We start from the raw sequence: 23,960 nt of genomic DNA, 5'->3' as shown, positions 1-23,960 counted from the left end.
AGAAACCTTATATGTTTGTATTTTTAAGCCCCAGGAAAGCTGGGTGGAAGAATTGAAGGTTAAGCTTGCTGCACCGTCCTTGCTGCTGAAGACTTACCCAGCAGAGACTCGGTGTACAGCAGGAATTTTTATCTGGCTCTGGGTCTCTCTTCCCTCTGAGTTTTATCCTTGATACCGTGTTGTTCTGCCTACAGGGTGAGGCGGGACCAGGAAAGAGAAGATGAGAGTAGGGGGCTGAGGACAGATTTCTCAGAACATACCTTTACTTCATACATAACTGCAAACATTTTTATTAGTTTTCTATCCAGTATTTCCTTTTAACTTAGATTTACTTTCTAGAACTTTTACTAGTACATTATAATGCATTTATTTTCTTTACTCATTTCTTCTCATTTTTTTGTTTAGTTTTTGCTTTTTTGTTTTGTTTTGAGACAGGATTTCTCTGTGTAGCCCTGGGCGTCCTGGAACTCACTCTGTAGACCAGATGGGCCTTGAGCTCAGAGATCCACCTGCCTTCCAAGTGCTAGGATTAAAGGTATGCACCACCACACCTGATACATTTTCTAAATTCTTTATCATAGTTAGCTGTGGTGGTGCATAATCTTCAAAGTCTTGGGAGGCAGGGTCAGGAAGGTCAGGTGTTCGGCCTCATCTTTACTACATAGTACTCATCCTGTCCCTGGTATTAATTTCCCAGACTCCTTTCTGGTGTCGTCTCTCTTCGTAGCATTGGGGAATAGCACTCTCAGTAAGGTCCCTTCGGACTTAGAGTTCTGTTTTAATTGTGGTAAAAATGTATTACCCTTGAAATGAGTCAGAAGCCTATGGGTGCAAGAAACCAAAGCCTGACACATGCCCACAGGCATCTTGTTCTTCTGGTGAATGTAGGTGCCAGGCAGATGCTACCATCCTGACCCACAGCCTTTCTAACCCTCTACTCCATTGACTTCTCCCTGTGACTCTGGGGAGGCAATCCTCTGACCTAGGCATCCTGCATTGTGGGTGGCTTGTCCCCTTGACCTCAGGCTAGGCTTCCCACTGACTGCTGTTCCTCTAGACGGGATAAAGCCAGAGTGGTCAGAAGGATCCAGGCTGGTGTCACTTCATTGCCTCTCAGGCAGATTTGATAACTGAGCTGTTCCCATGCAGTAAGGCAGGGTCAGCGGAGATTGTTGGGACGCCAGTGAGGTCTTGGCAAGCACAGCTCCGCGTCCAGTCTGCTGGAAACGAGATGGGGTTTAGGACGCGGCTCTGCGGAGGGTGAAGCTAGTAAAAACTCGCCATTCATTGATGACTGATTAGTTAAGAAAGGCTTGCACGGTGGTTTAGGTAGACCCTGTGAACATTCCCGCGGCCGCACTGTGTGTACGACACCCAAGAAGCTAATTGAAAGAACTGGTGCCCTCGGAGCGGCACTCTTAAATTCCACTTTCAATTGTGTGACCTTAGGAAAGAGTCTTCGTGTCTCTGTGACTCAGGAATCAAATGCAAAGTGCTCACCTTGGGAGCTTGCTGTGAGCACTCTGGGTTGCTTAATTGTAATATTTGTTCTATTCAATGTAAGGATCGGTGGAACCCTTCTGGGAAGCTGTTGGGGGTGTGCTGTGTGTGTTTATGTTTGTGTGTGTGTTTGAACATTTTAAAGTAAAAATTTCAGACAGCATATTTTTGCACCCATAAATTCTTCAGTTTATACCTGTAGTAGAAAGGAACTTAAATATTAAAATGAGAATTAAAAACCCACCTCTAGGCAATGCTATTATTACGTGTACATAATTAATAATTCCTAAATGTCCCTAATAATTCCTAAATATCACGGAGCTGTGATTTGCGAAAGGCTGGAAGCCGTTAGTGACTCCACAGCATCCTGACATTCCCCCAGTGAGGTGGGAACCGGGGCTTGGCTGTGGCCCTGTCTTCTGCAGAGAAGGGAAGGTTCCTTTGACCCATATACTCTTGCCGGGCAACCTTCACCCCCAGGAAACTCGATTGCTCCTCACAGCTGCTTTTCAAATCAGAATCCAAAGTTCACAAAGTGTTTGTCTTGTATTTTACGTACTTGGCTCTTAATCTTTGTTTACTTCCTTAATCTTGGATCTGTTCCATGACTCATTTATCCCAGACATCTTCCTGCCTCCTTGATTTTCATGATTGCTACCCATGGGGTTGACTTTTCTTATCCAGAATCTTGGTGCTTTCTACAATATTTCAGAGAAGCTCCGAGTCACATCAGGAGCCGCAGAGCGTCTGCTGGTTTGTTCTTGGTGACGGATCAGTGGGTTCAGACATTACCAACTTGATCGCACCATCTCTAAAGCTTCTCAGAAACATTCAGCCCCGGAAGATTGTTCCTAAATCAGTCACTATTAGTCATGTGGTAATTTTGTGTGTTTCCCTGTGTTTATAATTGTGTACATTTTACATACTATTTACCTTTATTGCTGTAACTTAGTTTAGTGTGCTCAATCTGATGCCAAGTGGGTAAGACATGAGTCACCGAAGAAGACTGCAGCTGCGTCTCCAGTTTGTCAGGCTGCCCTTCCGAGGCTCAGCATCCATTGGCCTGTTCCTGCTATAGCAGAAACTCTTAGCACCAGGGCATCCTCCCACATGTGTGCACTAAGGAAGCGTCTGTGTCTCACAGAGGGCCTGACATCATTATAATAACACTTGCTTGTGTCTTGACGTCACCTCCCCTTTTGTGGGGATCATCGGAACAAATATTTTTAAAGGGAGATCTAACCCATTACGATTTGGGAATTTGAGAGAGAAAAAGGTTACCTTATCCCGTGTATGCCATCCACACCACAAATACTCCTAAAAACTTCAAAATCCACAATTCAGAATCTAGTAGGGCACCTTTTTTGGGGCAGCCCACTCTGATTTCTCTTTGGAGTGTTTGCCTTGCTTAGCTTGGTTCAATAAACTTCTGCTTAAACTGTTCACACCGCTTGACTAAATTCTTTGAGAAGAGATCTCTAACAGACTTCCATCTGTTTCTAGAGTATCTTTTAATTTCCTTACATGGGTGGCAGTAAAGCCAATGCCTCTTTTATTTTATAAGCTACCCACTTTCTTCCCCTGGATAATTTAAGCCATTATTATTTGCCCTACTTTTTTTTAATTGACATAATTTCTTTATTGGATCTTTGGGAATTCCACACCATGCCCTCCAATTCTGCTCCCCTCCTGGTCTCTCCATATCCTTGCCTCCCCTTACAGTGCCCCCAATGAAAATTAAAAACACTAAAGCCAGACTGAAGCAAGCAAGTATGCAAGAAAACAAACAAAAACAAAAAGGAAAAACTCCAAACAAAACAACAAAAACAAACAAACAAACAAAGAAGCAAACAAGCAAACCTCTTCACCCCTCCATCTTTCCCGCCTCTCTAACACCTCTTAACTCCAGGACATTGGGGGTCATGGTGGGTCCTTTTGTCCAATCAGCTTTACTTGCAATGAGCCATTGCTCTGGTTCAAGGCCTCTGGCTTCTGCTACACCATCATCATTGGATCCTCACCAAACTCCTCTCAGATATCCCCCAACCTCCCCAAGTCATGGAGATCATGTGGTTACCATTTCACAGGTCCAGGCCCTTCATGAGCTTTAGCAGGTCCTACATGGGGTAGATGCTAGGGTGGACCAACCCCAGGCCCGCATGTGGGCCTGGGTGGGAGTCGAGTTGGTACCCGCTGCCCTTCAGAGAACACCCCAGATCTTCACTGTGTTAACTGCTCCCGAGGTGCCCCGCTGCCCTTCAGAGAACACCCCAGATCCTCCTGTGTTTTGATGACTGCACAGGTCCAGCCTGGCGGTTCCTCCTCAGCTCATGCTGTCCTCTCTCGCTCTTGGCAGTCACTTCGGTTTTCCTTCAGGTCCTCAGACACCCAGTTCTCCCTCGTGACCAGGTGTGATTACTTCCTCCTCCCATGGCTGCTTAGGGGGAACATTAGGGCCTCTATCCTCCCTCTTGGTTATGCCCACCACTCTTGAACACCTTCTGTGTGACTTCTAGCGGGAGTGTATGCTAAGTGAAGGAGGAACGTGATTGTATTGTTCATTGTTCTTTCTCCAGCAGTGTCTGGCACAAATCCTCAATAAATAATTATAAGCTGAGCTAAGCAGCCACGAGAACACGACAACTGCTTGCTGGTGGCATGGGGACGGGTACTGAGTAAAACCCCAGCAACTAAAAAACGGAATACTGACTCTTTTAAGGAAATCAATCGTGCTGTATCAAATTCATATGCAAGTGTTGGATTCACCCTCTAAAGTGGGGGCGGGGGTTCTATTCAGAGGTGCCTAGCTTTGTTTCCAGAATTATTCGGTTGCATATGAAATCCCTCAGCTCCTGCTGATGAAGTGATTTCTTCGGAAAACTGGCTGCTTTCCGAGAGAGAGGAAGGAAGGCCCCCTGAGATGCTTCCCAAAGAGTTGAAAGGATTTCCGAAATAGCAGTTTAATGTTGTACCACATATGGGATTTTCAAATTCACAGCTGGTTGGAAAACCATTTCTGGCTTCAGCCCATGTGAGTTACTGTCTTTGTGGCTTCAAGCACCCCGAATGTTAACTCCTAGTTGTCGGGGACACTTTTCTCTCCCCATCTGCTCCTTCCTGTTCAATACAGCATTCTAGGCTAAGCATCCATATAGGATGTAGGCTCCATGGGTTGAGGGATGTTGCTCAGGAAGAGAAATGTTCATCTAGCATGCATGAAGTCTCTAGGTGTGGTAACTCATACTCATAACCCAAGCAGTGATCTAAAGGGCTCAAGGTCAATTTCTGCACACAAAGATTGTTCAAGGGCAGCCTAGCTTATATGATATAGGCTCCATGGAGGTGGGTGCCACTCCCATCCTTCAATTTTTTCTTACATAGTGTTGAATACATGAGTCACTCGTCAACCATCAATCAATACAAAGGAGCACACTGACAGCAACTTGAACCCTCCGCTTAAATGTGCTTACCCTGCTCACGTATCCCACCCCTGTTGTGGGATAGCTGGTCGGACTTGGACACTCCCGAGACAGCCAGGAAAGTCTGCTTGGAATAAGAGGGCAGAGCTAGCCACCAGCTGACTAAAATTAGCCATAGAGGTTTGGGAGTACCAAGGATATATAGAGAGACACAGGAAGTAGTAGGGTGGGGCTTAGAAAGATTCTTGGTCCTTTTAGATTGGGGATCGGAGGTGGTCTCTGTTTGCTTCTCCACCACTTCTCTGATCATTCAGGTTCTTACCCCGATATCTGACTTTGAGTTTTATTGATAAAGAATAATCAGATCAATGCTTTACACTCCCTCCCTCCCTATTTGGTTACTATCGCTGTGTAACAACCATCGCAGGATATATTGGCTATAAACAACCTATCCTATTATGCTCAATGACAGAATTTTAAACAGGGAACATAGGATATGGCTCATCTATTCATGTGACACCTGGGGCTTCAGTTGTGTGGGTTCCAAGGTCAGGGAGGCTTTGGCAGGTGGGTGTAATCACACTGTGGCCCCTCAACCAAATGTTTCCGGTTGGACTGCTTTGACTTGACCTGGGTGTGGCTGCTCCACGGTTTGAGCTTCTGCACAGCATGGCAGCATCCGGGAAATCAGATGTCCTACATGATCCGAAATTAATGTGCCACATAATGTGGCAGGACACTAAAGTCCATTCTAGGGGCAAGGTGGCAGCTTCGGGACTCAGGACTCAGCTATAAAAGCCGGAGTCACTTTCTGTTGTCCTTCATTAGTAAAAGAAATGACAAGAATTCTGAGGTTTGGGGGAGAAGTCACCTTCCTGTTCTGACGGGACCATGACAAGATTGCAGTTAGAGGAGAGTATGGGCTGGGAAAGACTTCTGCAGCCATCTTTGGAGACACAATCTGGTGCCCTCTCTCCATCTTCACCTGCTGATAAAGGAGCAGTAGACTTCATTACTGGGTGCTGAAGGATGTCTTTTCAAGGCGATCCTGCCATCATCATGGGCCCTTTCCCGGTTTTACTGTTTCAATTATCTGTCTGTCTGTCTTGTCTATCCACCTACCTACCTATCCATTCATCCATTTTTAAAAAATTACATCTATTTACCGTGTGTGTGTGTGTGCATGAGGAAGCCAGAGGACAACTTTACAGGAACTGGTTAACCTTCCACCTTACGGGAACTTGGAATGAAACAATTCAGGTCATCAGGCTTGGCAGCCGATGCCATCTGATAAGTCCTCGGCTTTGTTATCTTTTAATCATGATAGATTTTTACTTAGAAAATTATGGTTTTGGTATAAACGTGTAGGCAAGATGAAAGTAACATTTTTTTGTCTAATTTTAAAATCAAGACATTAATAAATATGCCTTGGGGGAAATAAGGACTTGGAATAATTTTTGTGGAAATTAGTGTGCACTATTAGCATAAAGCCTGAGAAGTCTTGCATGTGGAGCTAGCAGAGCCCATGTGACCTGAAAGTGGAAGAGAAAATACGGGGTGCGGAGTGTCTAGAAGGGTCTAAGCAGGGGCATGGGGCAGGGTAGTAAAGAAGAGGAAGGGTGAGGGCAGCCCCAAACTAAGTTTGTATAAAAAATCCACAAGGAAACCTACTACTTTGTAAGACAATTAAAACTAAAATTAGTTAGTGGGGATTTAGTGAAGTGTCGGCTGCACAAACAGGAGGACCTGGGTTTGAATCCCCAGCACTCACGCAAAAGTGGGGTGTGGCAGTGCACACCTGGAGCTCTGTTGTGGGGAGGACAGGGGAACAGAGACAGCAGGCTTCCTAGAACTCATTGGCTGGCCAGTGGGGTCCAGGTAGAGAAGGCCCGTTAGTGCCCGCAGTCTCAGGACGGGCTGAGCTGCCTTCCTGGCAGACTTCTGCTCTCTGGTGAGCACTGAGGAAATGCCTGAATCTTGCTGTCTGAGCTGGGTGGGCCTCAGGTTTCTCGGCTTGTGTGTCTCTCTGCGTGGTGGGGGTGGGACACTCCTGGTGATTTGGGGAGATGCTCACACTTGTCTGCACTGATGTTCTCTCTGGGGGTCACCTTTTGTTGAAAGACCAGTCCGGTTGTATAAGGCCGCACTGAAGGCTAGCTAACACATTTCCCAGGAGACTGGTAGCACAGATTGTATGGCTTCGGAGTGGGAGAGTCCGAAGGTCACCAATGTCCCAGGCCAAGAAGAAGAGGGGCATGGGTGTGGCTATTGCTGTCCATCTGACACCTGGTGCTCTCTCAGAAGCCCAAGTCAGGATCTCAGGGATGACAACCATACTTTATCCTTGGCCACGGGTAGTTGAGTCGAAGGCACAATTTTGGGAGTCTCCTCTCTGGCTTCAATGCAACCTCGTTTGCAGTTTGGTGACCCAGTTCTGGGCCGGAGGAAATGAGAGTGGGGGAGGGGCCCATTTGCCTTTCTCTTTTGAAAGGTCTAGGTTCAGCCTTGAGAATAGGAACTGTCCTATTTTTTTTTTTTTTATGTCCTGAAACTTTCCCAAAGTAAACAAGCGCTGGTTACTGATTACCTGAACTACATCTCGTGACCGCAGTGGCGGTGTCACCTCTGCAGAGGAGGGCCTGGGAAGCAGCGACTGGGGAGAATCCTGACCCCTCAGCAAAAGCCAGAGTTCAGACGTGGCTCCCAGTCTTTAGCACAAACCACAGACAGCCTAAGTGTACAGAGATTGTCTTCTCGTCTCAGTATTATTTCTGTTCTATCTGGGAACAGCAGAACATCTGAAATTAGTTTTCAAGCACTTCAGATCCCATTTCATCCAAAACTCCCCAGGAATAATGACTGCAGGAAAGCTGAGGGTAAACGGAAAGATTCACTATGGCACCAAGAAAACTCCTTATTACCATGCCCATTGTATCTTCAGCGGGATGACTGTGTGACATAAAAAATACTTTTGGTGGTGGGCATAACAGTGACTCCCACATATACCCAGGTATCATTCTGAGGGTTCTGCGGCTGTCACATGGCAGCTGCGACTTTTTGCATGTGATTGAGCTTACGATTTTGAATGAGAAACTCTCTGGGATTACCCGGGTGCTACCGATGTTAGCCTGTCTTATAAACACGACAGGGAGCAGAAGAGTCCATGCGTCACTGCTGGGCTTGAAGGCAAAGGAAGGGGTCATGAGCCAAGAAACATGGGCAAGGAAAGGAATCAGATTCTCTGTAGAACTTCCAGAAGGAAGACAGCCCTTTCGAGACCTCGATCTTCACTCGTAGGAAAAATTTTGCTGTTATGATTTCCAGAGCTCAAGGCCAAGAAATGGGTGTTGTTTTAAGGCCCCGTGGTAATTTGTTAGAGTGGCAATAGAAAAATGATAAACCTTCATCCATTGGTCTTGCATGCAGAGATGTCCTAATTTGCCCTTCTCCAAACCCAGATCTGAATTCAAATGTTCTACTTAGAGCCATGACACACTGTGGTTCTTGATGGCCTGGAACCACATACTGCCTTCTCCATGAACCAATCACCCTGTGGAAATCTTGCTAGGTTCTCAGAATCAAAAAGAAATGTGACAGGCACCATCTCCTGACTTCTGGAGTGTGTGCAAGGACCTGGTGCACACCGACTCCAGGCTTTCCGAAGATCCCAGGGAGGTAGAAGAGACCAGGTGATGCTCTGGTCTCTATGGTTGACTCCTGAAGGCTCTGGAAGTCACTTGCCTAAGGCCATGAGTAGGCTAGGACCTGAGCAAGGATGAGACAGCCTTTCTTCCTTGTCGCAGCTTGGTGACCGCACCTGGATCTACCTCCTTCTGGTTACTCTATGAGATACAGCCATTTTGACCCAACAGAAGACTCGTCTGAAAGGCGACATTTGCTTTATCAGGACTATGTGAGTTTGATGACTGCCTGATTCTATTATCACCTTCTTTTCACAGGCCTTGATTCATGACAACTCTGTGTCCCTCTAGACCAATGGCAGCTCTGTTTCCTGAGCATTCGGTCCGTGATCCTAAGGGACAGTTGGCTCTAGTGCAGTGCAAATGGAAGTGGTACACCCTGTTTTGGGCTTGGACTCTGAAATCTCCTGGGTAGGTGCATTATACCTTCTCCTCTAGCTCCCTGGATGTGGTCTTTAGTGATCCCCTACAGCAGTGGTTCTCAACCTTTCCAAGGCTGCGACTCTTTAGTACAGTTCCTCATGTTGTGATAACCCCCAACCATAAAATTTTTGTTGCCACTTCATAACTATAATTTTGCCAGTTTTATGAATTTAATGTAAATATCCAATATGTAGAATGGTCTTAGGCTATTCCTGTGAAAGGGTTATTTGACCACAAAGGGTCACAACCACAGATTGAGATATGCTACCCTACAGCATGGTAGCCCACAGGATGGAAGCAGCTGGGGATCAGGAAGAAGCGATGCCTTGCTAACCTGAGCATCCTTGCAGAACTCTTCTGTGAGTTACACATAAGCTTGCATTGATTGTACACAGCATGTCTTTGCTAGGTCAGCTAATCTACCCTGACTTGTCCCCTCATCTCATCTACCTCTTTAGATACAAGTGGAGGAGCTAGAGAAAGACATGTCTCTGTACATGAGTGCTCATTGCCAGGCTGAGTGGACATTCCTTAGGCTAGACTTAGGCTTAAGTCAGAGAGCCTCTTGTCAGATGATTACACAGAAGGACAAGTCCTGGGCATCTTATGGTGTTGAGATTGAAACTCAATTATAATGTAGTCCAAAGTGAGTAGGTCGTTATCAATTAAAAAAAAAAAGCAGGATCCCCTCTGAGGGCGGGCAACAATCATAGAACAGGAAAAGTAAGTTCTCGTTCTAACAAAGAGGAGACTAAAAATGTCCTTCCCCTTCTAGTAGGTCAGCTTTGGGATGGAACAGTCAATTCTCTTGACTATGGAATCATCCACTCCTTTCAATAATCCACAGTGATAGATGGGAGACACATGGTATATAGTTGTATACATTGCAGGTAGCTAAAAGGCAGGTGGAGATTAAAGGTAGGTGAAGGATGGTAGATGTGTAGATAGAGAATACATTGCTGTCTAGATGGATATCTAGGTTGTAGATACAGAAGGCATGGAGACTACAAGGCATTGGTGTCTGTTCTCATGGTTATGTAACTAATACCTGGGGTTGCAGGTGGGTATTCAGACGTAGTTATATATGGGACTCAAAATCCATCTCCACATCTGGCCCAATAGAGGACAGCTATCGGGCAAAGAATATTCCACTTTCCCAGACAGTTTCCTTTGACTTGCAACAGTTTTGTTTTTCTTTAACTTTATTATGCTTATTATTAATCAGCCCAAATTTTGTCATCTAGTGGGGGTAGAGGAAGAGGACATTTAGTGGCTTCATTCCCTGAGTTCTGACATGCTCAAACATCGTTCTTTTATACTTTTGTTGAAAGTTGGGTCAGGGTACAGTGTATGATCTCAGCCTTTCAATCTGAAGATTTAATAGAGTTAACATGTCATAGTTATATTTCCAGGCAGTGGAAGGTCATAGTTACATTCCCAACACTTTATAAAGGTGGCATCCATTGCCTGGAAATATAAAGAGGAAGATACATCTGGTTTCTTGGAGCTGAAGTTTACAGTGGTAGGTTCTAGACTGTCACAGAGATCAGCCAAATATGTCAGTCAATGATGGAAGGCATTCCGTTGTTCAGTCCAACTTGTCCAACCTTGGCTCCTATAAATCTCCTTCAGATATGGCACAATCCTCCCAAACAATACCAAAACTTATAAAGTCATACTAACAGAGATGAACTGGATAAAGAAAGTCTGCTGGCCCTGCAGAGGACCCAAGCTCCATTCCCAGCACCCACATCAGTCAGGAGTTAAGTGGTCAAGGCCTGGACTGGGGCACTGGCAGTGCAAACAGATATACCGTGGATGCAGAATTGCTGGGCTTTGATAAGTTTACCAAAGGACAGGCCAAAGGAGAAGGAGCTATTAAGTAGAATTCCTGATTAAGATAACCTAGTGGGAGACTTTTGCTGCCATACCCAAATGGAGATGGAAGTTTAGGGGCTTAGGAGAGGAGGAGGGGGAGGCAAAGATGGTGAGAGGATGGACGACTAGCTGTGTTGACTGACCCATGTCCTCCCAGAAAACTCACTTTTGTCTTTCTTCAAAGGTCACATGGTCATTGTCAGATCTAGGCTCAAACTGTAGCAACATAGTAAATTAAGAGAATCCACACTAGGATGGGGGAGAAGGCTCAATGGGTGAAGTGCTTGCTGTGTAAACAAAGGCTGGAGTTTGACTGCAGCCAGCACATCAGAGTGGAGGGAGGTCCACCTGTAACCCAAGTACCGGGAGACAAAGGGATCAGAGACTCCCAGCCAGTCAGTCAACTGGAGATGGAGAGTTCCAGATTCAGAGAGCAACTCTGTCTCAAAAATAAGGTGGAACATGACAAAGACACCTGACATGGATGTCTGCCTCTACACGTGTGCTCATTCTGCGTCTGTGCCTCACTCTCCCCACACCCCAGCAAATAACTCCTAAAGGTTATTCCAAGGATGCAAACTCCCCGGTGTTAGAAGTATCCACAGCATTCTCTCCTCAGTTTCACTAGCTCTTCTCTTTCTGAAGCTGAGGCAATATGGCAGGAGAGAAAAGGACAAAGGGATGGTTCTAAGGAAGAACACTGAAGACACGAAGTTGCCCATCTGCAACCAGTAAGATGTCCTTGGATGTTCCCTTCTGGGTGTACTTCACTGCTACTACATATTCATTTGGTAAGACACCTGTCTGTCTGTCTGTCTGTCTGTCTGTCTGTTTGTCTGTCTGTCTGTCTATCTATCTATCTATCTACCTACCTATCTATCTATGTGACCATTCAGATAGTGAGTATGCAGTTTCATACTAAGAATATGCTAAGGCAGTTGATTATACTGCTTGTTAACTAAATAGCCTTTGAAAATGTATGTTTTAGCAATTTTCTTAATCACAATATCTTGTAAAGAACAGTGTAATTTATATTTTAAATCTATTGTTTTAATTAATTATCCAGTATTTAAAAAATGAACTGAAGCTGACTGACTGTATATTTTTAATATTTGAAAATGTACACAAATTAACTCAATACAATACAGATTGTACAAAAAAGGACTGCTAAAAACTTAACATACAGAGAAAAATAAATAGGTTTTTTAAAAAAGGACAAGACATTTTATAAATACTAATAAATACTTTGCAATGCTTTAATTTACTATGGCAGATACAAAACTCAAGAAACCATTAACAGGTTGTATATTTAAAAAGCTACATGAATTTTCTAGCTGATTAAATTAAAATGTAACAGTAGTGGTTTTTACTTTTAAAATGAGGTATTATTACATTGTAAACCAAAACAGAGCATAAATATATGACTAAGTAATTCATAGTTATAAATATCAACTTAATAAAAGACAACAGAAATCCCCAATATTTATGGACTTTGTCCCTTACATTTGGCTTGCTTGTGCACTTACTAAAAGTGGCAGAGCTACCGATACACACACCGTTAGACATGCAGACCAAGCCAACACTATTCCATGAGTCATCTCTAACAAATAAAAACTTTGTTTACATTTTACCTAAAACACTTAAATCTGGTTTTGTATACATGACTCTTTGTGCTTGTTAGTAGTGACCTATGTTAAACATCATACTTTCTAGTTCAAGCAGTGCAAGAGAGAAGCAGTTTTATTTGCATATGAATTGAAAACATGTATGAACCAAACCAAATGTGCCTTTAGCTGTCTCAGGCTTTCTGAGACTTTGAAGAAGAAATATCTGTTTAGTACACTCCAATGGAAGGGAGTCATTTGCAGGCTCAAGCAGTCCAGGGAAGAAGGCCAGGTTGTAGCGGGAATGGGCGGGTTTCAGAACTGTGGGCAGGCGGATGAGTTCCTGCACCCTCGAATTCTGCTGGTTGGGTGCAGAAAGCGTAGCAACAAGGAAGTGCCTAGCTCAGAGAAGGTTAGGGCCACGTGCTGTTGCATGTGGAGCATACGCTGGTACTAAATGCTGGTTTCATTCTTATTGCAAATGTTACCTTCAGAGTTTTCTGAAGAAGAGCTATCAAAGAACGAGAGAAGTCTTGAGATGGACATGTTTGTAACATGCTAATAAAACTGCTTCATTTGCTATAAATTGAAAAAAGATCTGGGACTTAAAAATGCAATTTTTACATGCTACTTGTATTAGAAATAGAAAACAAGGGTAGTTTGGAATTTACTATACTTAGAATCCAGTGAAAAACAAACATTTTAGCCAAAATGTCAAACTTCTCTTTTATACCACGCTAGATCATTTTGACACAAATGTTTTATTATATTTCACTTTTGTCAAGTACCTTATCCTACATTTTGTAAAAATTAGAATTTCCATATAACTGGTGATCAAAAATGTAGGTAAGTTGTACATCAAAATGTATAAAATGGCAGTTTTTTGTGCTTGTAATTAATTTAGTAGTCAATGATTAGTTCGCTCTAATTTGTTCTATTTTGATTTTTAAGAAGAAATGACCATTATACAAACATTACGGAATACTCAAGTAACTGATTTACTGCCAGTGAGCATGCGGACTAACAATACTTAAAAGAATATAACCCTGAATCCAATTGGTCTGAAAATACTCTTGTACAATCATCTTTATTGATTTGTAAAAGCTGTATACACATCTAAAACCCTAAATTTACTTTGTAAAAATAAATCTTTAGCAATAAATGGCACTATCAAAATCCCATGATTCTTAGGCTGTTATGTAATTATTTACATGCTTTTCAGGAACAGTTGAAAAGATGTTATAGGACCCCAAACCAATATATCAAAAGACCCTGTAAACTGCATTTGCAATTATACTGTTGTTTACCTTTGTATGAAAATATGGCTACATGCTTTATGGTAAAGACAATGTAGCTATCTGCTTTGCTACAGTGTGCTCCAGCACACACCTGCCACTGGGCTCTGTCATGTCATAATGCCCTCTTTACTGCACGTGGCTTTCCCAGTGGACACCCGTGACTGACTATGTATGGAAAACAACAAAATGCTATAAAAATGAGCACTGGACCCAGGCCTGTTTCTGCCATATGCTCTTTCCCTTACTCTATTAATAAATTTCTGTTTTTTTTTAAATCATGCCTTCACTACACATATTTTGTATTCGAGTAAAAAAAAAGCCTCATATTTTAAAAGTGGTGAGCTTTGTGAAAGTGTTTGGAAACAGAAACATGAAAATGTTAAAGGCACGATAAGAGGGAAGTGGATGCTACATATAAAATACTGTATTTCAAGTCTTCTAGGTTACTCAAGTCCAAAACCTTCTGAGTTTGAGATTCCAATGATCAGTTTCTGTTTCAGATCTTTTTTGCTCTTGTATGGGGGGAGGCAGAGTTGATTGAAGCAAGTGTGTGCCACAGGTAACCTAGGGAAAAATAAGTTTATAAAGGATACTATGTTAAAAACACACACAAAATGACTAAGAAACATTAAAAACCTGCATCTATTCAGATCTTTTCTACTGTTCTGCGATGCCTCATCTCCTCTTTACTGGACAATACTATTGAATACCTAAGTACCAAGTGCCCTCTGGACAGCAGGAACATGTCTACAGACAGGACAATCAGTTGCCTTTATTAAACTCTAATCTGAAAAGCATTTTGTTTGGAGTCAGACAGATCTGAATTTAAATACTGTTTTCCTCACTTACCAGCTGTGGGACTTGGATCAAATTGCTTAAGGTCTTCAAATCTGTTTCCTCATCAATATGGTAAACTATACAATACGGTAAACTATACAATACAGTAAACTATACAATACGGTAAACTATACAATACGGTAAACTATACAATACGGTAAACTATACAATACGGTAAACCTGGCGAAGCAGTAGACAGCCGATGGCTATGGCTCAGTCTCGACTGTCAGGCCCTCCTCACAGCTGTTGTCCTCTGCACACGGAGCAGTCGGCCCCTCAACTCTCCTGAGCAGCTCCTGCAGCAGTCTACCTGACGACACTGCTATCTTGTCTAAGCTTCTAAAGAACTCTCAGATCTTTCTCTTTAGTTTCTATGGATCCTGCAGCATCACAAGAGCTTTCGGCAAAGTCAGTATGTGAAAATGGGAATAAATCAAAGAACACTGAAAAAGAATTTCTGTGATCAGAATTGATACTGCAAGACCATACAAACAGACAGACACCAGGTCAGTCGCGGTTTATGGAGCCTCTCAATTATGATAAGCACTGGAGAACATGTCTGATATGCATCGCTTCATGTAAGATCCTACTAAAGCAACCTAAAATGGTTGCTACCCCAGTGTATGAGGAAACTTAGACCTGGGAATAAACAGATCAAAGGTTCAAAGCTGCAGAGCTGGAGAGGTGTAAGCTTGAGTTTCAAACCCAGTCTAGTCTGACTCCAAAACCAGTGTTGTTTGCTAGGATGTAAAGCTTTGCCATTCACATCAACATCAATCCATTAGTCTTCAACAGTGCCTTACGGAGGGGATAAAAGTTCTTAGTTCTGATGAAAACTGCTCTTGCCTTTGAGGAACTATGTCACTGTACTGGATGGAAATGTCACGTATCTTTGACAGTCAATTATATTTTATCAATCTGAGGTTCCTTCTGAGAATCCAGAGTCAGAACTAAGCCATGTTAGCTCCTAAAATCATTTCTGAAGTAAAAATAATTGAAGATGGCTGGGTAGTGGTGGCACATGCCTTTAATCCCAGCACTCGGGAGGCAGAGGCAGGCAGATCTCTGTGAGTTCGAGGCCAGCCAGGTCTACAAGAGCTAGTTCAGGACAGGCTCCAAAGCTACAGAGAAACCTTGTCTCAAAAAACCAAAAAATGGTGAGGCATTTATATTTTGCCTTTGTATTAAAATAAGCTATTCATAATATCTTTTAAATTGATCATATTTTGTTGCTATAAATATCCCCAAGATTTTCTGTTGAACAAATAAATTTTCAAATGCAAAATTTGAAGGTTTCTCATCTTAGATTTTTTAAAAATATTTATTTATTTATTATGTATACAATATTCTGTCTGTATGCCTGAAGGCCAGAAGTGGGCACCAGACCTCTTTACAGATGGTTGTGAGCCGCCATGTGGTTGCTGGGAATTGAACTCAGGACCTTTGGAAGAGCAGTTAACCACTGAGCCATCTCTCCAGCCCTCATCTTAGATTTTTTAATTATGACTCATATAGAAATTTTTAATTGTAAATATTCTTCATTTATGTTTTAAAATATAATCCTTTTTCTATTTATTTTTGTGTGGGGGGATTATGCTCATGTACATGTGTGGTGGTGCACACACTCATATGCACACATGGAGGCCAGAGGATACTGGGTGTCTCTTCTCTCACTCTTTGCCTTTATTGCATCGAAACAGGGGTCTGACTGAACCTATAACTTGTCTTTTCTTAATTAGGCTGGCTTTATGCAAACCCCAGTGATCCTCATGTTTCTCCAAGTCTTCCTCCAACTCAGGGGTATAAGCTAATGTACCCCACACAGCTTGTTATTTGGTTGCTAGGAATCTGAACTCAGATGTTTGTGTTTAACCACAGAGCAATATTCTGAGCCCTCAGGTATAATTTTTCATTAGACATAGTTTTAAATATTCATTCAATAACCATTTTTACTACACGTGTACCTTTAAGAGCTAAACGGCTGCAGTCTAAGGTGAACCATGAAAAAGGAATGTATCGAAAGACGACTTTTTAGTGTCCCAGGAGAAGACAACCTTCGAAAGGATCTCCATGAGTGCTAGCAAGCACGTATCACATGCAAAGGGAACAAACCAAACGAATGGAGGAAGGCAGGCAAAGTGTGTTTTAAGGATGATGCGAAACACTGTGGGTGTAAACAGAAATGATGGAACTGATGAGAGAAAGCTACAATAAAGTTACTAATGCCCAGGGTGTCAGGGCCAGAGCAGAGAAGGAGTTGTGTGGGAACCTGGGCAGGAAGGAGGCCTTAACTTAGCTAGGAACAAGGTGAAAAGTGACAGATCCAGGGTGGTGGCTACTGGCAAACACAGGACCAACTCAAGTTCTAAACTGAAAGGACTGAGTCAGGATTTGAGAAACATTCAGTGTGTGAGCTGCAGGGCAAGGGTGATTATAACCTAAGCCGAGTCTAGTCGAAGTAGTTTCTGAAACCACAGAACACTGCACTAGGAATACGGAAGATCAGCATTAGTCAGCCATGAACACTGTTAGGAAACTGTTTATAGTCATGGTCTTTATCACTTCATATGACTTAGAAGACGGTGAGCACCAGAAGTTAAAGCACTACCCCTTCTAAGAGCCTCAACTTCATATATTTCCTAATTATAAAGATCACTTATACAACAATGAGGACTAGACTATAAAACGACTATAAGACAGGCTAAGTTCTAAAGACCACAAAGCAGTACTTGGCCCAGGCATGCAAGAAGCAGATGGAAGGGAATTGCCATCAGTACTGGGCTGTGTCAACACTGCGGGGAACTTTCAGCCACAGCCTCTGCCACTTCAAGGTCACATTGACACTGCAGTATTTTACATGAAAATGACTAAAAGACTCTTTTGATTCCAAAATTAGTAATAAGTTATATATTAAAAATAAAGTTATAATCCAGAGTTTACCAGTTGGTAGAAGTTTCATTCTTTGAAATTTTAAAGTTCAAATCAGCCATCCCTCCCACAGGCACTCTGTCACTTCCTGTAGTAAAATGAAGCAACTTCTTCTGAAGATCAAGAGGAAATCCAAGTACAACATCCCAAAAGTATCTACAGGAGAAAATTTACACAATGATATAATCCTAATTAATTAGAGATTCTAATAAAGTAAGCTCTGGGAAACTTTAACACACACACACACACTTTGATAATCGTACAAAGTAACATTTTATAACATTATTTAACTAGTCTAAAAATGGTTAGCACAGAGCTCATTTTTTCTCTATATAATCAGAAAGCCTTATTTTTCAACACAGTGCCAGTAAAATGCTATTTAGAATTTAGCATATTTGAAAAAAACCTGTATACTTTGATAGAAAGTTATATAATTTCCTCCTAAGGGGATTGCTAAATGTACTCACATTTTAGTACTCTCTTATTTTTGGAAATGAACTAAGACAGGGTGGACTGCAGAATATTTAACAAGTGATTGAGGAATTCTAAATTTAACAAACAAGCAAGCACACCCGATCCTGTCTTCCACCCCAGCGTCTGGGGACAGCGAGCTCACCGTATGGTCAGGTCCGTCTTCGCATAGCCGTCATACTGAGTGCTCCTCTGCAGGGCGTGCATATCCAGCTCAGGACTTCCGCACACCAGAATCTCAACCTCTTCTGGACGAAGCAGCTGTCAATAACCATAAAAGTCATAATTTAAAAATGATGGTCTTAAATGAAATTTGAACTGTTTTAAGCAAAGAATCAAATCAGAAATCATGACTTTTCTAGTAAATCAAATGATTTTTGTTGAAGAAGATGCTTTTCATTTATATTTTCCAACTACAGCAAGGTATTATGTTTCAAAAGGTTTGTATCTTATAAAACAGTAATTAGTAATTTCAGAAAACCAAGACAGCTCGGCATGAAGCAAACTCAGCCTTCGCCGCCCTCGGAGGAGGACCGCTGTGTACTGCCCTGCCTGCCCCACCAGCTCTGTGCACTGACTGCAGAGCTGCACTCACTCTCTCTGCATCACTCACAGCTTTCCACCGTCCAGGTGAGTTTGTTCTAACCTGGAGATTAGATCTGAGAAATAGAGAATCCTATGCCATTTAATTTTTATTTTCCCTTCTTCTGTCCTCCCACTACCAGAGAGTCATAAAACTTAGTGTTAACCCAATGGTGCTTCTGTTTCAAAGGTACTTTCAGCAAACGTGTTGCAAAGATTTGTTGTGTGATATTTTGATTGCGTTCTGAATAATAAAGCTTGCTTGGAGTCAGAGAGTGGAGCTAGCCACTAGCTGACCATAGAGGTTTGGAGGACTGTAGACAGACAGGGGACAGGAAGGTCATCAGGCAGGATTGAGAGAGGATCTTGGCCCTTTTGGATGGAAGAACGGTAGAGGCAGGAAGCAACTGGTAGCTGCTTCCTGCTTTTCTGATCTTTTAGGTTCTTACCCTGATATTTGACTCCCAATTTTTGGTTGTTAAAGATGAATTAGATTAACATTTCAGAGGTTACTCTAAAACAGCGGTCTCAACCTTTCTAATGCTGTGACCCTTTAATACAGGTCTTCATATTGCGGTGACCCTCAGCCATAATACTATTTTGTTACTACTTCGTAACTGCAATTTTGCTACTGTTATGAATTGTAATGTAGATATCTGACATTTGACCCCCTGCGAAAGGGTCCTTGGGCCCCTAAAGGGCTTGCAATCCACAAGCTGAGAACTGCTCTAAATCAAACTGTAAAGGGCTAAGGTACTTGCCCCGCCCTCAAATTAACCTTGATAGTCCATTCCTTTCTTCTTTAAAACAACCGACGTGAAAGGCTACGCCAATCTCTCCTAATAAAGCAGAAGGGACATATGAGAGGCATGAGGTCACATGCTGGGTATATGAGGTGAAGGAATCACTGATATTTACAATATGGCGGTCTAAGTCCAGTTACCATCAACAGTCTACCATGCTTCTGGAGTTGAACTATAGACCCAAGGCTGCTGATAGACCCTGGAGTAGGCAGGGAACGTCCTCCTTACTCAGTGAGAAGTGTCCCTTCTCTGGAGCTAGGCATTTGCTCTCCTTCTGTGCTTTGCTCCTGAGTCTTAACATCTACTCACAGCTTTTAAAGTCCTAATTTAAGACATAGCAGACGGAAGAAAAATCTGGTCACGTTTTTCTCTCTCTAGTGGAGAAAGGCTGAAACAGGAGCACTACTGTTGCTTCTAACTCTATTTTTTAAAAGTAGAAAACATTTTCTAATTTTAAAAGCTCATCTGCCAAGATACTTAAGGAATTAACTGTTAAACCATTACAAAACCTAATTGAAAGCTTAAGACTTTAAACTCACCATTAGGGCATTTGAAGCACACACACTATGGAATCCACAATAAAATGCAGCAAACTGCTTATAGATAGATTTGTTCAAAAGGAAGTCTGTATAAAGTTGTACATATTCTGGAAAGCAATTTCACATTGTTACATAGTCATAGTAAATGAAAAGTACTAATTCTCTGCAATTAAAAATGGCATCTAACTTACCTCTTCTATTCTGATTGGTAACTGGAATCTTATCACCCCCTGGCTTTAAGTTATAGGACTTAATTATTCCAAATTCTTCTTGAAAAACCTGATGGGCGATACCATGATATGTTTATTGGTACTGATGGTGGAACACTGGACTTCAGTGAGTAGATCTGTACAGCAGCCCTGTCCCTCCCTTTAGAACGCAACTGCCAAAAGCCTAAACTTTGTGTGTGTGTGTGTATATACATACATATATATATATATATATATATACACATACATATATATATGACTCAGAGGTGTCATTCTGAGGTGAAAAAAAGCAGGTTCTTAATCCTTCCTGTTAAGGAAGCCCACAAAACTTGTATGGCAAGTGAGAGAGGTGGAAATGAGTGCTTTGGTCTGACTCATTAGCTTCTCCTAAACTTCCTGTGTTGGGGTGATGCAGTAGGCTAACTTTAGTAAAAAGGAATACACAACTGCCTAGCAGAGTGCCAAGCCCTTGCTGGATGCATTTCTGCATGCTTATCTGCAGGTTGTCTGCTCGACTATCTCTATTACATTACTAGCTTTGATCCTTTTAAAATAAACTGAGATAGGGTCTTTCTGTGTAGCCCAGGCTATCCTCAAAATCCCAGTTCTGCCTTAGTTTCCTGAGTACCAGGACCCCTGCTGCACTGCTACATGAGACTTAAGATCTTTTGTCTTAAGATTCTATGTGTTGTTTCGTCCTTGTTCATCCAATAGCAAGCGTTTAGTAACAGCATTTTCATACTGGATGCACAGCTGACAAACAGCGTATGCTCTCATCAGTACCTGGAATGTTGAATAGAAATCTTCTTCAACATTGCCTTCATAGGATAAGAGTTCCTTTAATCCATGGGCCAATTCCTGTAAAAACAAATCTGTGACCTGTCTTTTATAGTCAACCGGCATTCCTTCAGATTGTAAGGAGACAGACTGTGAGCCCCTTACTTTGAGTCTAAGACTATGGTAAACTCATACTTTAAAGGAACATTTGCAGTATGATACTTGTTAATGATTTCCACCCTCCACAGCTGGGGAAAACGGAAGTCCATGCAGGGGAATCGTCTAGCTCACATGCAGAGCTAACCCGATGCCCACTTTTAAGCAGGCAGGAGTTAAGCTCTACCATGACTTCCAGTGTAATTCCTGGCTCTCTGCCACACAACTGTTTGTGGATTTGTAGTAGTTTTCACTTTCAACTTATACATATATATTCTTAAAAATGTGCTGCTATTTTAGAATGCATTGTTTAAACATTAGACATACAGGTCACATATGTTAAGGGCTTAATGTTTCATTTTTTTCAAGATGCATGAAAAATTACTTTTAATTTATATGAAATTCTTTGGAAAATAATGTCATGGGTTGCAATAATCTTACATACTTTATGTAATAAATTTCTATTCCATTAAAAGCGCAGGAGTGAGGGCCTGATATTTGGCAGGGTGGCAGTGATTTTATCCTGATTACTGTAATATGAATATTACCCATGACCACACACTGCAGTGCTAGGAAACACAAAAGAGAACGTGAAAGTCTACCATCAGAAATGGATGGAAGAACAGGCCCAAAACCTGACTGACAAAATAATGGCTGCATTTCAGTTAGGAATGATGCCTCTCGCTCCACTCTCTGCTCCTCCTCCTGCAGGCGAAATGATCCTAATTCTACCCAGTCTCCTGGGTCCTCCTCATTTGGTATGATGCCCACACCCCGCATGGGAGACCCTTCCATGATGCCAATGATAGATAGGTCCTTCTCCTGGGATGATGTCTATGGGACCTGTTCTTGGAATGAGGCCACTCACGGAAGGCCACATGACCATGATACCTGAGTCTCCAATTAGACAGATTAGTCTGTCTGCTTGCCACATGATGGTGCCCACTCATCCTGGCATGACTTGACTTTATCAGTTTTGTGTTACTTGTTCTGTTTGCCAGAAGATCATGGTGCTGTGTCTGAATGTTCTCTAGTGGCACGACAAGGGAGACTTCTCCCATTACTGGCAAAGAGAACAGTCTTGGATGGGAGAAGTGGGATAAAAATTGTATTTTTCACTTGTACTGTGAAATGTGTAATAAAATTGTCAGATTTTCATTTTTGAAAGTACATATTTTTATACAAATCTAGGTCAGTAGAGATTTGATATGTCTATCACCATTAAAAATATTTATTTTAAATTATGTGTATTTGTGTAAGTTTGTATATGAGTATGTACACATGTGTGCTGGTGTCTGCAGAGGCCAGAGGTGTTGGATCCCCCAGAGCTGGTATTACAGGTAGTTGATATGGGCACCAGGAATGAACCTGGGATTTGTTTTTAATTATTAATAAAAAACATCCTATTATTCCCATAAGGACATTAATGCTCAGAGAGGTTAAATAATTCACCCAAGTTCACAAAGCTAGTAGGTGGCATGGTCTGGATTCAAATCTATGTTCATCAGACTTAAAAATCTGTTCTGTAAGAGCTTAAGTACATTGCAAAATAGGTGCCTATCTCTGTAAGGATATGTGTGTGTGCTGGGGAGCGGGCTGAAAGCAAGACGGAAAAGAGGTCTAAAAGGGAAGCCTATTTTAAAGTAAGAATAACATTAAAAACTGTATAAAGAGGCATTTATCATTACATGACTACAAGACATTAATAACATACTTACAGGCATAATCTGACACAAGTCATCAATGGTAACACTGCAGATGCCTACTGGCGTATTTTGATCACTAGGTACAATGGGAGGGCTCAGTAATTTCTTGTAACAGCAGGGAGGAAAACGAATATCCAAGGTGATGCTGTTATAAACAGCTAGTCCCATGAGCTATGCATACTAAATGTTAAGTATTAACATAAAATCCATGACAACAAATGAGTTTTGAATTATGCAGCACTTTTCACACTTCCTTCAGATCTAACACTGACTTTCTTTTAGTCCAACACACCTTTCTTTCTTTATTTTCCCTTTATTTAATACTATAATTCTTGATTAGCAAAAGTCATGGGAAAACATGTTAATTTAAATAGTATTTATGATTTCAGGCATTCCTATAAATTATAGAATATATAAAAATTGCTAAATTTAAGCAAGCATGTTGGTGGTTTTATAAGCAGCACCCAGAGTTTTATTCACTGCAGAATACAGCACTGATTTTAGAAGTTGCCATATTTAGCTATTCAAAGCTTAAAAACGACCGTGTTAAAGGAGCTGGAATGAACAAGCATATGGATGTACAAATAACTGTTAATGAAATAGTGTAAGTAGACTCATATATAAAACTTGAAGAACTAGTTGAGATATCCTATTTATTGTAAAATTTGTATACTTATGCAGCAGAAGGTAACATCCATTTGCTGAAAAGGGGGGTTTAAATCAAATTTCATAGTATTTAAATGGTCAGTTATCATATTAAAGTTACTTAAAAAGTAATTCATTTTATAGATTAAAAAAGAAAACTAAACACATAGGCCTAGCAAATTTCTGTAAACACTCTGGAATTCAATTTGCAAAGGTAAAATAGGGCTGGTGACGTAAGAAATAGCTATACTGATTTTTGAATGACCATGTAGGCTGACTAGTGTGTGGAAGAAGATAATGAAAATATGTTCAGATGTACTTACATAATCAGGACAGAAGCAATGATGATAATAATACTACCTCAGTATCATAATTTATAATTTTCTAAGTTTCTACTGTGGTGATAACTTCTGATCATTTTTTATTTAAAAAATTTAAATGCTAGATTCCTAAAACAGTAGTCCAGCATTCTTGAATATTGTGG

General features: G+C 41.7%; 1 protein-coding gene and 1 long non-coding RNA gene across 2 annotated transcripts in view; one reads left to right on the top strand and one right to left on the bottom strand.

The window, feature by feature from the left end:
• The window catches only part of LOC142850401 (uncharacterized), a 63,419-nt gene extending 49,714 nt beyond the window's left edge, over nt 1-13,705 (top strand). Inside the window, exons 2-3 of the long non-coding RNA XR_012910685.1 lie at nt 8,879-9,031; nt 11,567-13,705. This is a non-coding gene — a long non-coding RNA (uncharacterized LOC142850401). The remainder of the gene's footprint in view (nt 1-8,878; nt 9,032-11,566) is intronic.
• A 74-nt stretch (nt 13,706-13,779) lies between these two features.
• Nucleotides 13,780-23,960, bottom strand: part of Hectd2 (HECT domain E3 ubiquitin protein ligase 2) — a 60,587-nt gene continuing 50,406 nt past the window's right edge. Inside the window, exons 15-21 of the mRNA XM_075973911.1 lie at nt 22,844-23,002; nt 20,976-21,050; nt 20,175-20,262; nt 19,984-20,090; nt 18,205-18,320; nt 17,601-17,744; nt 13,780-14,387 (exon numbers count right to left, since the gene is read on the bottom strand). Of these exons, the coding sequence (XP_075830026.1) occupies nt 14,267-14,387; nt 17,601-17,744; nt 18,205-18,320; nt 19,984-20,090; nt 20,175-20,262; nt 20,976-21,050; nt 22,844-23,002 (810 nt within the window). The 3' untranslated portion in view covers nt 13,780-14,266. The remainder of the gene's footprint in view (nt 14,388-17,600; nt 17,745-18,204; nt 18,321-19,983; nt 20,091-20,174; nt 20,263-20,975; nt 21,051-22,843; nt 23,003-23,960) is intronic.

Source organism: Microtus pennsylvanicus, chromosome 5 (assembly GCF_037038515.1).
Source record: "Microtus pennsylvanicus isolate mMicPen1 chromosome 5, mMicPen1.hap1, whole genome shotgun sequence".
NCBI classification, from domain to species: domain Eukaryota; kingdom Metazoa; phylum Chordata; class Mammalia; order Rodentia; family Cricetidae; genus Microtus; species Microtus pennsylvanicus.
The sequence above is the reverse complement of the archived record's forward strand: the minus strand, read 5'-3'. Positions and strand labels throughout refer to the sequence as shown.